The 19,023-nt window shown below is 39.0% G+C and overlaps 1 protein-coding gene across 2 annotated transcripts; it reads right to left on the reverse strand.

The window, feature by feature from the left end:
- Positions 1-589: 589 nt before the first annotated feature.
- On the reverse strand, positions 590-19,019 carry GOPC (golgi associated PDZ and coiled-coil motif containing). Of its 2 annotated transcripts, XM_081187745.1 has the most exons (9): positions 18,694-19,019; positions 9,763-9,927; positions 7,696-7,719; positions 5,963-6,138; positions 4,862-5,027; positions 3,236-3,331; positions 2,704-2,868; positions 1,525-1,705; positions 590-818 (listed from the first exon to the last, which is right to left on the reverse strand). In XM_081187745.1, exons 1-9 carry the CDS (start codon positions 19,012-19,014, stop codon positions 706-708), a joined length of 1,407 nt encoding a protein of 468 aa, XP_081043871.1. In that variant the 5' UTR covers positions 19,015-19,019; the 3' UTR covers positions 590-705. The 2 variants fall into 2 exon arrangements, with proteins under 2 accessions (XP_081043871.1, XP_081043872.1); XM_081187746.1 differs by lacking the exon at positions 7,696-7,719.
- Between the last annotated feature and the right edge of the window lie 4 nt (positions 19,020-19,023).

The raw sequence follows: 19,023 nt of genomic DNA on the forward strand, positions 1-19,023 counted from the left end.
CAAGAGAGTTTAAAGGAATATATTTATATATATATGCTGCATTAAATAATGCTGAAAAACATCTCAGGAACAGATCACTAGGATCTATTTCAGAGATTTAACGTCACAATAAATATTTAGCAGCTAAAATGTTTTGTATGTGTATGTTTTAAACCAAACTTATTTTTGTATATTGTGAAAATCTGAAATGAATTGACTTTGCTGTTTACCTTTTTACAATACACATTTTAAAAGCAACTAGGTAGGTCAGGAATATACCTCTGAGAAATCATGTCTCCCTTATATATGGTCATTAAAATCTACTTCTCTATCAAATGAATGCCAATTTTCTGCTTCTGCTATTAGTCAGAGGATCCAAGTATCAAAGTTCTTTTGCTTTAGTCTATCCCTTTTACCATAAACAAGATCCAAAGTTAAATTCAAGAAAAGCCTTTGGAAACAACATGCTTTGGTGCTTATAATTCAAGGGAAATTCATCTGACATGCAACTTCTTAGAAAAATGGGAAATTTTGCACATTTAGATACGTTCATAATGAAGCCCTGAGGTAACCAACAGAACAGCTTTTTTCCAGGCAACAGCAACACAGCTTCTCTTTATCCCTTTAATCGTCCTTTATAATTTTATGTGGAATTTTGAATGCAGAACGGTCTACACAACCTGTCTTGAGGAAGAGACCAGTCCCACTGATGAGTTAGGGGTGGTTTTAGGCTAAGCTTTCAGCAGATTGGTCTAGTTTAGATATAGTCTCTTCTGTTTCAACTGAATTTCCTAGGTCTCCATTTTCATGGCCATCAATATTTGCTTTCTTATCAAACACTGCAAAAGAGAAAAGAATGTTTGTAACATTTTATAGTACAGCATCCTAAAGTTTACAAACTGACCCACCCAACAATTTTTGCTGATAAGGAGAAAACATGCACCAATGCTGCACAGGAAGGCAGAAATTCCAAGACTTCTAGAAATGGACTGTATATAAAACAAGTTAAGAAGAATAGGAACTACTGCAGGCCAAACCACCTTTTCCCCATCAACATGTGCTCTTGCAGAGAGTTAGGAATTAATATGGTTCTCCACTTCCCCTCTAACAAGACCTTCCAACTAGCACAGAAACACCACACAAAACAGAAAATTCCACTAACCAGCAAAACAAGGAAGTGCCTACACAATGCAGAGGCACCCCCAAGTTATGGGTAGGGATTTGGCAAATCCAGATTTTGAAAATTGTGCTGCATTAATCTTTGACCAAATGAACTTTATCAATATGAAATCTTTAAATCACATCACAAAAATAGTCACCAAGGAAGATGAAAGGAAGAATATACCTACAATTTCTAATCAAGAGTCTGCTTTATGGGAATATAGGAAAATATTTTGTGACACAACTGCATAACTGCCATCCCAATCTAAGGACAGATCATCCTAAGCATATCCATACATTTGAATCTAAATTTACAAAATCAAGTTTTACTTGAAATGTTGTACCTTAGTTATTAAAAAAAAACAGCAAACCCAGAACATTTACCTTGCAATTGTTTGACATCTCCACATCCAGATTTTCTATTAGAAGCAGAGTTTCCACCTTCCTCCAATTCGTCAAGATACAGACGATAACGATGTCCACTCTCATCCTCATATTCTACATTTTCATCATCTGAGTCCACTTCTGGAGCAACGTACACAACTTCAAACTCAATTTCCCCTCTCTAGAATACAGAAATGAAGATTATGTTGCTTCTAAGAATGGGCAGTCCATTCAGAACACTTAAAATATGAAAACTCAGAACTATACAATGTGTAGAATAGCTATACAACAGAATAGCAAAAAAAAATTCCTAATATAAAAGAAAAGCCAGATCAAGTCTAGTAATACATGCCTGCAGAGTATATTCATCCAGATAATCCTCGCTGAAATAAGAACATTTGGAAGGACTTTCTGGACACTCTGAAGCAAGGCCCAAAATGAATGGACTACTGCTCAACTTTAGTTTAATTCTGGATGTGACTTACATGTATGGAAACTGGGTTTGTTTGTTTGTTTGTTTGTTGAAAATGGCAATACAATTTTAAGAGCCTCCAAAACATTCATCTAGTGAAATTTGCACTTTCAGTAATTGCAGAAGAAAGCTTCACACAGAATGTTTGCCCTACCAGTGGTGGACCTCGGGTCTCAAATTTAAGTGGTGCCCTGTGTGACGCCAAAATTTGGTGCTCCCCACGCCCCTTCTCATGTTCCATTCTAAATCTTAGTTGTGGCATCACCTGCAGCGCCCAGTGCAACTGAACCGGTCATGCTCCCCTAAATCTGCCCCAGGCCCTATCTTAGAAAAATAGGAAGCTGCCTTACACCAAGTCAAACTATTGGTCCATCTAGCTCAGCCTTGTCTACACTGAATGGCAGGGGCTCTCCAGGGTTTCAGAGAAGGAATCTTTCCGAACCTTGTCTGGAGATGCCAAGGACTGAACCTAGGACCTTCTGTCCTTTACATGCAAAGTATGTGGCTCCACTACTGAGCATCTGTATGCTGCCCAGTAATTAATAAACCTTTCCTCTTAGTGCTTGTGTTCAGACACAAACAATCCTTAGTCATAGAGCTGAAATGGAGAAATGTCAGGAGGCCCTGCCCCAAATTATTGGCCAAACCCCACCAAATGTATATATGCATATTAACAGTTCAGTATTCATGATATAAATATAAAATACCTGCTGCGAAAGAATAGTTACAGCTTCTTTATGCTTGGCATCTCTCAAATTAACACCATTTACTGCCAATATGGCATCTCCAACATGCAGACCTCCACAACGATCAGCAGGCTGACCTGGGTGAATTTCAGAGATGAGGATGGGAACACCATGCTCCTTTCCACCCTATCACAATGACATAACACAAGTCAGGAGATTGTCACAATTTCAAAATGATTTATAGCCTAACACTGTGTATGTTCTTCACTGTAGATTTCAAAAGTGTTGAATTCATGCTGCTCTTCAACAAATAAGTATTTGCTGCTCTGCGTATTTGAATGTATAGCACAGTTTATAATGCATTTGTAGCAGAGATTTCATAAAAGCATAACGAAAAATTTAAGTTCTTTCAGTGGCATTTATAAGAGTGTTACAAAAGCAAGCATTTTATATAGGTAACATGGGCCAGTGTGACACACAGGAAATATAAAATGTTAAGTATCTTGTTAGTAAACACTGAATCCTAGAAAAAGAAAATAAATTCAAATATTACGGTAATTGAAATGCCCAGTCCTTCGTGATCTTCTTTAACCAATAGAACTTTCCTTATGGGACCAACACCTTGACTCTTCTTTAAGGAATCTGGATCCTAGTTTAAAAAATTAAACAGCTATGAAAATGCTTTTTCAAAGTTTTCCAGAGATTCACAGGACACTACTATCACTACAGGCAAAATAATCTCTAAATTCAGAATGCTATAGACATTGCTGCTATAAGAAAATCACCTTTCTAAAGATTACTTTAGAAAGGAAAACACATGCACCTCAGTCCTATCCAAGATCTGAGTTGATGTGGCACAAGCAAAGGTTTTTCCTACATTGGCTTAAAGATAAGCAGAATTAAACAAATTTTGGGCACTAAAAAGCAGTTAGAGAAAACCCTTGTTACAGTTCTGGAAGTCACAGCGATGTTCCAGAGGTTGATGGATACAAACTTCCATTTTGATGGGGTTTAAGAGGCTGGAAGAAGTCCCACCACCCTCACTTCCCCTTTCCACAGTACCAGAGCAACAGGCCTTATAACTTCCAGCACCACAAGTGTTTTCTAACTGAAAGTTTTTTAGGTTGTTTTGGGGGCCCAGTTTAGGGCCTGAAAGGTTGTAAACAAAAAAGGAATGCATTAATTGTGCCAGCACTATAAACCCCATGTGTTTCACCACCTCTGAACAACAGGTTGTATGTTCAAGAGCTTGGGAGACTCAGTATGCAGTGCAGAGGATAGGCTGGGACAGGAAGGACCAAAGTTCAAATCACCACTCAGTCATGAAGCTCACATGCTTATTATATTCCAGACACTACTAAATCTCAGCCCAGCCTACTTACAGGGTTATTGCAAAGATCAAATGGACTATCCTGAGCTCCAGAATTTAAAAGCAGAATGCCTAATAAGATTCTCACATCTATAAATTAAGGGTGATGTGGATGTAAATGCTGTGAACCCTTTCAATATTGAATACCTTTTTTTATTTACAGCACAATCTTAACTGTGTTTACTCAGAGATAAGTCCTACTGACTTCAAGAAGGATTACTCCCAGGTAAGTAAAGTAATGACTGCAGCCTGTGTCACTAACTAGGATTCACTTATTCCAAATCGCAATACAGAATATCATAATTATTCCTTAAGTTTCATATACAGTTGTACTTTGGAAGTCAAATGGGATCCTTTCCAGAAATCCGTTCGATTTCCAAAATATTTGAAAACCAAATCGCAGCTTCTGAAGCTGCAGAAGCCCCAATGGACGTTCAGGTTCCAAAAGAACGTTTGCAAACCACAATAATCACTTCCGGATTTGCGGCATTCGGGAGCCAAAACATCTTGAGTCCAGGGTGTTCGACAACCAAGGTACGACTGTATGTACAATTTCAACATTTCTTCCCCTTGACTATTGAGGTGAGTTAGTAAAAAAAAGGAAAAATGCACTCTTTACACACACGGTGATAAAACCGTGTTGTAATTTAATCTACAAAAATTGAAATTCCTTTTTTCTGCCCCATTGATCTGAACCATAGTAAGAATTTCAGTTTTGAATGGTAACAGATACATTAATATATCCAATGTCGGCATACATTTAAAGGTACAAACATTAATGTTGACAAATGTTGAAAACAAGAAGCTTACATGTCCTGGGGGTACTTGCATGGGTCGCTTTAGATCATTACGACCACGACATGCCCTGATCACAGTTTTATGCCGGTGCAGATGGATTTCAGCTTCCAGCTGGTTCCAGAGTTTATCATGAGCAGGTCCTTTCATATCTCTGCCTAGTAGCTGAATTTGCTGAACCCTACATAATGAGAAAAGAACATGATATGTATGAAGTGAGAGGTTCAAACGACTCTTTGATTTGCTCTCCCAGTGCCATGTTCTCAAGTCCAATAAAGAGCTAATCAAATGGCTTACAGTCACTGCAATAATAGGGAAAGAAAGTGGGAGGGTGCCGTACCATACCCTTCCATAGCCAAGCTTAAGGCTGCTTCCACATTTGGCATTTACTGTGGAATAGACATGCTTTGTTCACTCACTTTTTAAGGAGTATTTGCATAATGTCATGAGTACAACATCCCCCTCACATTTTACCTGTTCAGCTGCAGACTTTTTCCAGAGCTAAAAAATCTCTCTATGGCTGAGCTGTGCAATTTTCCAGGTACAGATGGCCTAACTGCCACTTTGGCCAGTTAAACTGCTCTTCCTTCTACATAATCCATTTTTTTTCTCCAGGAATCAAGTCAATCACTTAAAACCTTGGTTCAGATAGCACTGTCTCTGTATCTGTTTCTTCCCCCTTCCCCCTGTATTCATGATCTAGAGTGCAGTGAGGGGGGAGTATTTAAACCACACACGCAGGTCCCAGGGAAAATAACCCCCTTCCAATGTTTCAAGCTCAGGAAAGGGGAATTGTCCACTTTACTACATAAAGTTAGAATCTGGGAAGCAGAATTGCTATTCCACTTCCAGCTTGAAGCAGAACTAGAATGACTGCAGAATGCTAAATTGCCCATGTTTGGAAGCATCCCGTCCGACCTTGTGAATCCAGGTCCTTATCTTCTCCCACTACAGATAGTTTTTATAGCAGTTCAGCACTATCCTAATAAGCTCTTATATTCTACTCTTCCACATCCCCCATATGGTCCACACAAATACCCTGAGATCAGGCATGTCAACTCCTAAACAACAATTCTGTCCCAAATGTCCATCGCAAGCTACTGAATTTTTACACACCTTCCAGCTAGCTCTTTATCTAAATATTTGGCTGCGAGTCTTGCCCCATATACTTCAGCCTGGAGCACAGCTATGTGTCGACGAAGTGCTTCATTTTCCTTCCGAAGTAGCTTCACTTCAGCTTCAAGTTGAGCTTCTTTCACCTTTTCTTTCTTGTTGGCTTCAAGTTCTCTCTCCTGGCGAAGTAAAGACCCTGGTTATTTTAGCCACAAGCTTAAGATTCCTATTATGTGGATATGAAAACTGCAAGCATCTTTAGTCTAACCTTTAATTTCACAGAAAAAACCATGACACACAACATTTAGATACAATCTGCGCGTACACATTTACAACGGTTTTGCAAGTGAGGAGAAAAATGTTCATGCCACAAAGCATTTTACAAATCTTAATGTTTTACATATATAACTGCATCACAAGGCAATTTGAGGGACAAGTCTGGAAAGCTACATTTGTTCAAGAAGAACTAACTACAATTGAGCTATCATAATGTGAAACTGTTTTTATGACACAGCAGCTGATTTAGGATAATACAGCATGGCACTGCTTATTAAAAGAATTGCAAATATGAAGAAGAAAGGCAACTAGTTGGGTAAAATTATGTATATTTAAGACATATGGCAAGCATGTTAAATGAACTGATGAAAATAAAATAAGCTTCTTTAAAAATAAAGTGGTTTTTTAACACACAAACATAATACCCAGCATTGCTGTTCCAAGGCATATTTAATTGCCAGGGAACAACACAGAGATAAGACTTAAGGAACTGGGGCTTTTTATTTAGGAAAAAAGGTAGGGAAGGGGACAAAGCATGAGAAAATTTTAATAAATATGAATAGTGTAGTAGAGAAAGTAAAGAGAGAATGTATTCCCTCTCTATCCTCCTCATTCCTAATGGACAGAGTGGATATGTTTACACTACAGAAAGGTACAGGAATGGAGAAATGAAGTTTTCCTGATTAAAACTGAAATACACTAGAAAAACCACACTGAATCTCACAATTTCTTGTCTATATTCCAATAGGATTTATAAAGGTTTCTAAGTATTTATAAGTTTAAAAATTGCAAGTTAAGTTCATGAACTACTTTCATTTTTAATTTCTGCACATATATCATGACAGCCTGGGCAAAATTATACCATCATGCCATTGGCTTTTGGAATGCAACTGCTGAAGGGTAGGTAGGAATAGAACGCTACATAAATATACCATCATGTGACAATTTTTTAAAAAAAAACATGCTGTTTTACAGGACATATAGGTATTCTTAAAACACTGTGGATTCTGGACAAAAAACCAGAAAAACATTTTAGGTTTCACTGCACTTTGTGTGATGTTTTGGTTCTTGAACAGCTGACTGCCATGCCATATCAGAGCTGATTTTGTTCAAAGTCTGAGTGCATCACAGAGTTAGTTGCTTGGATCTCTGGATTGTGATCAAAGTCAATCTTTAATAACCTGCTACATTTAGACTCAATTCCAAGCTTTACTTCAACATTCCCACATTAGTCATAGCAATCAACAGCAGCAATACAGACATGCATGTTGAGTGGAAAAGAGCATCAAATCTAAAAAGAATACTGAACATAAACAGGGACTTGGCTAAGAGACTGTGGAAAGGAAAGAATCTAGCAGACATTCACTGGCACTAACTCTCCAGGCTAATATGCGCAGCTCTGCAGAAAACTACTGCACTGCTTTGAATTAAACACAGATGAAGACAGCCAGTGAACTTACCATATCCTCCACAGAAGGGGCAGACTTAGGATGAGAGAAAAAAAGTTTAGTAATTAGAAATACTGGCCAAAAAAAAAAAAATCAAAATTATAAGGCCATACATTGACAAGATTCTCAATCTAAGCAGTAATCAAAGTGTATGATCCATGGTTACAAAGAAGACAGTTACTATAAATACTTGCTCATTGAAAATGGAATTTATCTCACACTGTGAAATGGGGAAATGTCTCCAAATAAGTAGAAACTGATTTTACTAGCAAATCGAAGCCTGCACTGCAACAAGCATTCTTTTTTAAAAAAGAGATGTGAATAAAAAGAGATGTGGTGGAGCGAATTTTAAAAGACTGGTCTGGATATGATTTTTTTTAGTTCCTCTTCCTTCTTTTTCATGGGCACAGTCATCATCTGATATGGTTTGAACAAGAACTAGCAGGAACTGAAAAACAAGTATGCCTTTCCAGCTAACAATGAGCAGCAGATTTTGTACGTTATCACACCTTTTACATAAACTAAGCATTTCCTACAAGACCCTCAAAAAGTTACTGATATTTGTTTCTTGGCAAAATGAAGATTTATACTTTTGATTGACCATCTGACTTCAAATCAAATAATCAATCACTTCAAATGTATGTATGGAATTCAGATTGCTACTCAGGTTCATTTATAAGACCTGTACTAGCCCACTCAAACTTTTCTTTAGCCAACTACTGTGTGGGAATAGGATGTTGGACCAGATAGGCTTTTGGTCTGATTCAGCAGGGCTCTAATGTCCTTATGGTGCTTTTGAAACTCCCCTTGGTTTCAAATTGTGACATGCTAGGTATACATGTGTATATGTGTATAAAGGGGAGGGGACTTTGGGCTCACAAAACTTATTTCACAGTTCTTAATTCTAAGTGTATGTGAATAAAAGGCTAAGATACAGTAGCCCAAAATTTGTTGACTCTAGCCATGAAGAAAATCTCATGCAGCCCCTAGCACACTGGAATTCAACTGACTAGATAGTTCATTAAATACATGACGTGCTACTATAACTGGACAAGCACTTAGAAAGCTCTTATCCAAATGTGTGCTACTTGCATGCCTCAATTCCATAATACTGAATTCAATCCACAAAAATAGGAGATGCAAAAATCCTCCTCTAAAAACTTCTATGACAGTGGAATCCTCTACATCAGGGGTGGGGAATCTTTTTGGCCCAGTGGACCAGTTCTCTATCTCCTCCACCCCAATGGGGTGGTCAGAGCTACTCATTAGTTATCAACTGACATCATAATGACATCAGTTGATCGATACCTGTCAAAGATCAGCACTTCCCCAACGTCTGGCTATCAGCTGGTTGCCTTGTGCTAGGGAAGCGCTGAGAACAGGTCTTGGAAAAAGATTTGCACAGCACTTCTCAAATTCCCAAAATGATTGTTGGGCCTTTGGGAAGTGATGCACGAAGTGTTTTGTAATCCCTGTTCTCAGCACTTCTCATACACTTTGTGCAGTGCTTCGGAAGGATCCAACAACCAGCAGCTTGTCAGACACTTGCATAACAGGTCACAAGGCGTACGGTCCCTGCAAAGCCCCTTTTGGTCAAGCACCACCTTTATGTGATTTCATATGTGATGCCCAGTGTAGGGAAGATGGCTTGGCAGGTCAACTGGATAGTTTTGGCAGGCCAAATTGGGCTGATGGGGGGGGGGGACTCCACTTAATTTTACATCTAATAGATTTAACAGTCTCTTAGGTAGCAAGCCTAACCATGGCAAGTGACATTCAGATAAACTGCTTCCTAGAAAATACAGAAAGACAGAAGATAAATTCTATGAGCACACATGCATACAAATAAAATACCGTATTTACTCTATTCTAATGCTCACCTTTTTTGGCCAAATTACATTGGGAAAATTTGATTTGATGGCACATTTACATTCACCAGCAAATACTTTTTTTGGTTTAAAGGTTCTGAAAATTGAGGTGTACGTTAGATTTGATGGCACATTAGACTTGAGTAAATACAGTAGTTTGGAGTAACAACTCTGATGTAAAAAATAGGTCCTTCCAGTTACTAGTACTCACCAACTTTGCTTTTATTGTCCCCGAGTCAACACTCTGACCAGTTTTTGCATGGAGTTGAAGCTGGATGGCATGGAGTTGTAATAGTTGATCGTGCACCTCTTTTTCTAATACTGCTTTTTCAGCCCGTGTTTCTATCAGTTCTGATTTCATGTCCACTAGCTGTGCCTGGAACATAAGTTATTCAATAATCCACATGATTAAAAAGTCTATAGAAAAAGATATTTTGACTCTGGATGTTTTCTGTCCTTCAAATTAGTGTAAACCACCAGCTTTTAAACCAAACAAATAACACAGGTTTCTTTACATAGTCACAAAACTGCTTAAGAAGAAGTTTTTTTCAATCTTTGCAAGCTTGAATCCTAAACACAGATTGAATCAAACTGATTGATCAATAACGGGAACAGAATATTATGGAATAAACTGAAAAAGTGAGAAGATTCCACTCTTTAATAACATGTTAAAATCCTGTCATACAGGAATAGTGGTCATTTATACACAATGATATTAAGGAACAGACCTACCGAGTCATAACATATATGGAATGTTTGGCACAACCAATCAGAAATATATTACATACTGAAAGAGAAAAAGAATGTTCATGCTCAAGTTCCAAGCAAGTTTGGCAATCATATTCTAACAGTTAGAATGGTAAAATTCTAAGGTTAATGACAGTTAAAGATTTAGCATAACCGCTAGCTGATTAATGTGTTTCAGCAATGAAAGACCTCTAGCTGGGAATTAGCTTTTGCTTTCTGCTATGTAAATTGTTTAATATCAGAGGCCTTTTAGTTTATCTAGTAAGCCTTAACATTCAATTGGGCATCAACAGCATACAAATATATGATTCAGTTAATATCCTGTGATCTTTTAACACAGCTAACAGTCAATTGTTTCCTGCTTGTTTATTCTTACTGGTATGTCAGTCTACAACAGGCTTCCTCAAATTCGGCCCTCCAGATGTTTTGAGACTACAATTCCCATCATCCCTGACCACTGGTCCTGCTAGCTAGGGATCATGGGAGTTGCAGGCCAAAAACATCTGGAGGGCTGAGTTTGAGGAAGCCTGGTCTACAAAATAGTAGTGGATTACCCTACACCTTACTGTGCTTTAGGAAAGCCTGGAGGAATGTAATAGCCTTTACCTTAACTGTTTCTTGATTTTATGGTTATTGCTGAAGAGTGTGGGTGGGTGGAAGAAGACCAACCCCCAAGTACACTAAGCATTGTTAAACTGTAGCATAACACATTTACAATTTATCACTGCAAGAAACGAAAGGCTATAGTAGTCTAAACAGTGGTGTGTTATAATTCATGATCACTATTTTCTTTTATGTTGATTACTCTTTCATAGCTGTAAGAGCTTAGAAAAGACACTCCGCCAATTGCAAACAATAATGATTGAGCAAGTCTTGCTGATATAATTGCCATCTTGCGCAAACATACAGTCTAGATGTACAATTTGCCAACAGGAAGTCAAATGCTAAAAACTGACTTGTTGCTTACAACTGTTTAGCAAAACTGATCTCCTCTGAACTAAATGGGGAGGGGGGGAGATTGGACAGCTTTAACAAGATTTATGTGCACATTTCACTACAGGAATCACTAAGATGGTTAAAACTGTATTATTTAAAAAGATTTTTTTATCCTACCATTCAACTTAAGGGTTTCCAAGGCAACCACATGAACTACAGGGTATAGTAAGTAATGCTTTTAGAAGTGCTATGCTCCATATGAAAATTGGGAGATTATAATTTGCCAGTAACTGATTCCAGTGAGGGAAAGTGTATTGGGTGTATTGTAAATTTTACTTCTCATTAATATTGATTATTGCTGAAAGTTGTTCTAAAATACAATTTTTAAGTCAACTTCAATTCCTAGACTTCAACAAACTTTTAATTATAACATAAACTTACATACAAATAGGGTTTGATCCATCACTTTTTATCTATGGATGTGTTACTGATTTGATTCAAAGAAGAGAAGGAAGGTACATTTGGAAGCATCAATGCATCAGAAATAGAGTAAGAAATAAAAGACAGCATTGATGTTCTCTAATCACCTTCAGGCTATTAATATGTTTAGAACATCAGTGTCACTGTTTGTCAAAATATTTCTAACTTGCTCTATTAGTAGTTGATCTCAGGTTGGAATATACCTGTAAAACAATCAATAAAACAATCCTTGAAATTCAAAAACCATAAAGCACTAGTTATATTCAACACAAAGTCTAAAATGCTTGACACCAACAAACAGCACAAGCAGGTCAAATACTGAACTACTCTCAAAATGGCCCAAAAGTCAAAGAAAAAAGTAAGGTTTAAATTTGTGCCAATTTACAGTCAATATCAGTGTCAGGAAGGCGGGGATTCCATAATTGGAGCACCACAACAGAAAAGGATCTCTTCTGCATCTCCACATAATGTTCAGCTTCCAGGGGAGGGATGCACAAGAGAGTACCCTATCCAACCTAGCAAATGTTCATTCTCAGGGAGAAATATATGGAGAGGGGCAACCTTGCAAGTACTGAGGTCCCGAGCCATTTAGCACTCTAAGTGTCATCATTAACACATTGAAAGCAGACAGGAAGCATTTGGCAGTCAATGTAATTTCTTTATGACCAGCCATAGATGGATTATGAGAGACTCTCAATGGCAATCTTGCTGCTGGCTTCTGTCCCTTTTGTCATCTTCAAGAGCAGCCCCATGTAGAGCACACTGCAATAATCTAACTGCAAAGTTACAAAAGCAGACACCCTTATGACTAGACTGCTTCTGTCTAGCAACAGTCAACTGGCAGGTCAGTCAAAATTTGCCGAAACTGCTCCAAGCCACCAAAGCTCTTAAGCTTTGAGTGGCAAGATCGAATATAGAGTACTCCCAGCCTACATTCTTGTTCCTTCAGGATTGCAGTCCCATCTATAGACCAAGTTGATCACCTGATTTCTGGAATCAAAACCCACCAATCCACTGAGCATACATCTTGTCAGGATGCAGTTCCAGTTTACTGGCCCTCATCCAGTCCATAACGGCAGGCATATAGCTATAGACATCCAGGACTTGCACCACCTCACCTGACTCAGATGTCATGAAGAAACACAGCTGGGTATCATCAGCATACAGCACACCATAATCAGCACACCAGCTGCAAAAGTTCCAGTGACCTCTCTCAATGGCTTCATAAAGTTGTTAAATAGCACAGGGGGCAGAATAGAACCCTGTGGTCTCCCACAGGGCAAAGCAGAAGTTCGTCAATACTACATTATGGAACCTATCCTATAAGTAGGAATAGAACCATGATAGTACCATGCCCCAAACATCTATCTCACAGAGCTGATATGTGCCATTACAGGCAAGGGTTGAGAGCACCTGTAGTTGGTTGGATTCACTGATTCAATCGTCTCATCCACTTCCTCAGAAAACACCAACCAAAGCTGATTCCAAGATACCTGAACAGACAGTACACTGGACAGCTCCACAGATATTGCAACTTGACACTATAGTTGGGAACCTTTTCTTCCAAGTGTTTAACAAATTTATCACAGCAAATACCCAGAGATCCAATCCACTTCCTTCTAAGTCTGACTACAACAGACTCTTTACTACTTAGAACCACTCTGCTCGATGATACTGCAATGGATGAAGCAAAATAAGTCCTTTAGACATGGCACTGTGCTCAGTCATACTCAATGAGGGATCTCCACCATCAAACCAATCTAATGAGGAAATGGTCTCTCCATAACAACAGTGTTAATGGACAACCATCTCCCCAAGAGTTTGGATCCCAGCAGAAAGATGATTCTATCTTGTATCACCGCCTTAGATGACCAGGGGGCGGGCATAGAAGAGCTTCTGAAGAGAAGATCGCTTGGGAGTGGGCAGAGCCGCAGGGTTGTTGTGAGGACCTCTGTGATAAATTTTGCACAATAAAAAGTTACAGAAATAAACAGCAATATGCTTACAATACCATACCATTCTGCAAAAACAATTTCAAACCAGAACTTTAAAAACCATACCAACATGAAAGGGACTCAGCTTAGCATATCACTACATCCTAAGCCACACTAGAAGAACAGACTGTAATGCAGACCACTTCAGAGAAGGAAGGTGACTACCTTTTACAAAATATCAAATTCATCAGTCTCAACCAATTTATTTTTAGAAATCAGCTATTATCATCAGGATCCTCTGAAGAGAATAACTGAAAGCAACTTATCTAGCCTACCAACACACATTTTTCAGTAAGGTAAGTACCAGCTGAAGAATACTTTATTTTATTTTTACCCTGAAAGTTCAAAGTGATGTGCCTAAGGGAAACCTATTTTAACTCTATGTACATATTAGTTAAAGCATTTGTTTGGCTCTTTTAAATTCAGAATACAACTTCAAAGGAAACACATTACTGAGGCTTATAATATTATGAATAAAACAAACATTGAGAAAATGTTCACTTTGTTCATAATACAACTGAGGGTCATTCGATAAAGCTGACTGACAGTAGGTTCAGGACAAAGGCACTTTTTCACATATCATACGAATGACCTATGGATTCACCACAAGATTTAGTTCTGGGCAGAAGTTAAAAATGGTTCACTGTGACTACCAGGTTGACTCTCATTATGATAAGCTGAGGAAAAACAGCTCTGCATTAAAAAGACTTCCAAGGCTTGCGTTAGGGTCACTCTCCACTCATATGCCCAGCTGTGACCAAACACAAACCGAGATACACTCAACTGGGACCTTTAACTGTGCACTGCAGGAAAAGGTTGGTAATGGGAGGCATGCTATCTTCCAGCTGTTTCCCTTTATCACTTATTTCATTGAAGAACTACCCTGGTGTTCTTCAGAAGTCTATAGTCATAGATCTAAAAGCACCATTGCAATGGAGCAAATGTACAGTTGATATTCATTTGCAGCAGCATGGAAAAAAATATTTCCTCAAGGTAGCACTCTGTTGTAAGGATATCACATTTCCCTGGCACTTTCAAAACACAAGGTTTTATAACAACCATTTCCATATAGCTTTATAACAGAAAATGACAGCTGATGAGTGACCTAACTGCTGCCTATTCTATGCACTCTCTTGTTTTCTGAATTTCTTTTTAAAACCTGTTGTTTACAAAAAACATGTAACTTAGATTTTACATGCTTCCCCCATACTACTCATGGTATACTTATAGGAGGGGGCATGGTGAACACGAAAAACCTATCTTTTTCGTCACACGACCTCACAAAAATGACTAGAAGAAAATTAAACAACTGAATAGGATGAAGTCAGGAAGTTAACAGTGAGGCTGCCTACCAAATCTCTGCTGAGAGAGCATTCCACAGAATGGAAATGGCAACACTAAATGTCTGACCCATAGTTGAGACCAGTAAGGCTTCGGAAACACGGGAAACAACTAACAGTACTAGGCAACCAAGCTGGGAAATAAGAGTGCAGGTGGTCATTAAGATATCCTGGACCTAACTTGTTCACGGCTTTGCAAATAATAATATGAAGATTAGACATACAATTTGAAAAACAATGTACTAATCTATAAAATATTAATAGTATTTCAATACCATAGGAAATAACTTTTATTAACAAATGCTTTGTGAGTCTTCTTCAAAAGAAAGGTATAAATTTATTTGTAATAACTTAGCTTCATTGGGGTTTACTCAGTGATGGCTCTGCAGTAGCAGAAAGCACTTTTGCAATGCAGGATACCTGATTTTCTTTTATTCTCCGTACTTACTGCAGACCCTTGAAGCCCCCTAAAAGCTGCTCATGGTATGGGGGACCTTCTGGAATAATATGAGACATGTTATAGAAAGATACAAGCATTTAGCAAAAAAATTACCTTCCACAAGTGAGAAGCCAACACTTAACACAAACTGCAGTGTTAACTTGGAATAGATAGAATTGTGATGCAAGAATACTTCTACAGTTGACTTCTACAGTCAGAGTACTGGGCTTCTTATTAAAAAAATGACAAAAGGAGAGGAACATTATAAGCTAGCTTTAAAAATGAACTAGTATGCTGAAGTCACATTATAAATTGACGACAATCACTTGTTCAGACAAGAGTAAGTTCACATTACTATAGAATAACTAGGATTTCAGGAGTGGACCAGTTTCTAAGTTCTATCTTAAAGCCTAATGTTACTAAATAATGGCATTGCAGCTTACTAGACAGATGATATTTTGCAATATATGGTGCTGGAACTTCAAACGTACCTGAGGTTTCAAAAACACTTTTTTAACATAGAGAATCCCAGGATGAATCTCTGGTCTCTTCAGTTAAAAAGGATTGGGAGCAGCAGGTAATGTTAAAGACTATCAACCTGAAACTCTGGAGAGAGACTGCCAGTCAGAGTAGACAATACTAGGCTAGACAAAGAAATAGTCTAACCTGGTATAAGGCAGACTACTAACATTTATTTTGAGCATAGTCCTATTAGAAACAGAGTTGAAAACTTATCAGGTTAACAGGGTTAAAATGGTACCAACATTAGAGTCTATTTTGTATTGTTTTTGTTTTGCTTTATATATGTCTGCCTTGTGTTTTTATTGTACATCACCTTGAAACAATTGTATAGAAAGTGATTAATAAACTGATGATAAGAAGATCATTAACTCCAATATTTGAAACTATTAAGATAAGGATGGGGAACATTTTTTTGGCCACATTCTCTCTTGGCCAATTTTCTGAGGGCCAAGACAAATGTGGGCATGTACCACACATGCAGACTCTCACTCTTCACACCCCAAGCATCTGCCTTGCAGACTGCAGCTCCATAAAGCCTCCTCATACACGACTCCCTATAGAAGGCTTTGTTCTATCCCAGGGGTGGCCAACTCCCAAGAGACTGTGATCTACTCACAGAGTTAGAGACTGGCAGTGATCTACCCCCTTTGGGGGGGATTCAGGTCAAAGTTGTTGAGCTTTTTTAGGGAGGAGGAAAGCCCTGTTTTGGGGGGATGCAGGGCAAAAATATTGAGCTTTTTTTAGGGGAGCCAAACTTGTTGAACTTCTTTGGGGAACCAACGATCTGCCTGTTGGACATGCCTGTTCTATCCTACTTGCTGTAGGGAGAAGCGAATGCTGCAGGCATGATCAGGAGGAGCAGCTGACCACATCCAGTCCATGGGCTCCCTGTTCTTCATCCTTTTTATTAAGATATGAACTTCATTATATGTGCACTGTAAACAATTCTGAATCCCATTTCTGCTTATAAGTCCTTAAACATAACTGTTATAAGAATTAGTGAGTGGGAAAATTAGAGCAAGAAATGGGAAGGAGTATACTGTACTGTGGCCCAGCTCCAACACCTTAATCTTAGTTAATGATCATCTAAATCTCTGCCGCCCTAACTTATTTTGTCTCTCCTCTAGAAAGATCTAGAAGACTTATTCTGGTGAAATATGAAGATTTTCTGCCTGAAGAAATAAAACAGACTACCAATGTTTCTTATGGGCATGGTCCGATTCTGGATGAAATTTTCTGCACCATAGTAAAATCCTGGAATTGTGTGTTATTCAGACTTAACCTATATAGCATTGCTCTACAACTATTACTGAATGATAATAATCAGACTGATACATTTTATTCTAATATGCTCATACCCATGCCTGCTACTACTTACTATCGTATGTACTTAATTTTTTGCATGTTGTTTGTAGCCACTGTCTTGTCCATAATAGTACTTATAATTTGGATTTAGCAGCCCAATACTATAAAGTTGTGAAAGACAGTTATTTTTTCCATCTAACAAAATATAATATTTCTTCCATAGCATACTGCAATTATTGTAATAATACAGGCTTCATTATCAATGTAAATCAATTAATAAATTGTAACAACAGCTCCTGAAAAAAGATGGAAACAAGTTTATAACAAAATGCTTATTTTGTCCTGTTATGATACAGACTACATTTGCACTACGTATTTTTCTCCAGATACCACTGCTTACACCATGTTGGCCTGGGCTTATGAGATTTTGAATTTAACAGTGTCTGGTGGGCCACAGGTTCCCAGCCCTGCCCTACACCTTGATTTTTGTAGTGTGCTCACACAGACTTGTGACTTAAGTATTTCCTTGTCCCTGCTCTGTCCACATTTCATGCCAAAAAAATATAATATTGAATCCTACACTCTAACAGCAAGTATAAAATTTGAGAGCTGGTGCATTTGAAAAAGAGACAATGTGTTTGAGAGAAGACAGACATAGGTAATTTCCAATTCCAGGTGGGAATTAAAGTGGGTGCAGGTCTGGAAAAAATGAAGACCACTCTGATACAGAGCATGTATATACAGATTCAAAGCATGCTCTACCACTGAGCCAGTGAGGTCATGGGTCATGTTTGAATCTCACATTACCATGTAACAGACACATTTAAAAGTTCAAAATCCAAAGAGACTCCAAATCTGGAAAACTACATAAAACACCATTTTTTATTAGATATTTGATTTCTGAAAGTCTATACCCAGATTTATCAGAAGCTGGGTTTTTAGCACATAGTTCTGCCACACCCCCTAACATTACCTCCAACTACACTGAGCTTAATTTTTAGCCAGTCACCAAATCCGTAATAACTTTTGCCTACAAGGAAGAGCCATAGACGAACATCCTTGCTCCCTCCTTGATGGCAAGGTTTCCAAGTCTCTACCGCAAGGCCAAGACGCTATGCACGAGTTGATGGAGGCGCCTGTGTCCTCACAGTATGGGGCAGGTGACACTGCTTTGCCTTGGAAGTTGGGGGAGGGGGGTTCGCCATTTATTCCCATTTCAGAGATAGGAAACTGAGGGTGTGGCCATTATCTGCTTCCTCCTAGTGCCTCTGAAGGGGAAAAGAAAGAGGGGAAACCCGAGCGTCTCCTCCGTCCCGTTCCCCGCAAGAGAGCCCACAGCGGGGGGGGGGCAGCTATTCTCTCCCGCTCTACAAATTCACCTCGAGCTTGTGGTTGATCTGGTAGACGGTCTGCGCTTTGTGGCAGAGCTGCGCGAAACAGGAGCTGAGGCTGGTCATCTTCTGCCTCCCCTCGTAGGTGATGTCCGCCTGGTCGGGGTCGATCTCGCCCAGCAGCAAGTCCACGTCCACGAACGCCTTGTCGAACTCCTTCTCCAGGACCTCCAGCCAGCGGAACATCGACAGGCCGCCGCCTCCACCGGGAGACGACGAGGAGGAGGAGGAGGAGGCCGCCGCCCCCGCCCCGCCGCCACAGGCCCCTGAGCCCGACCCCCCGCAGGAGCCCACTCCCACGCCAGACATTGTGACCCC

Source organism: Podarcis bocagei, assembly GCF_964188305.1.
Source record: "Podarcis bocagei genome assembly, chromosome: 3".
Lineage (NCBI taxonomy): Eukaryota > Metazoa > Chordata > Lepidosauria > Squamata > Lacertidae > Podarcis > Podarcis bocagei.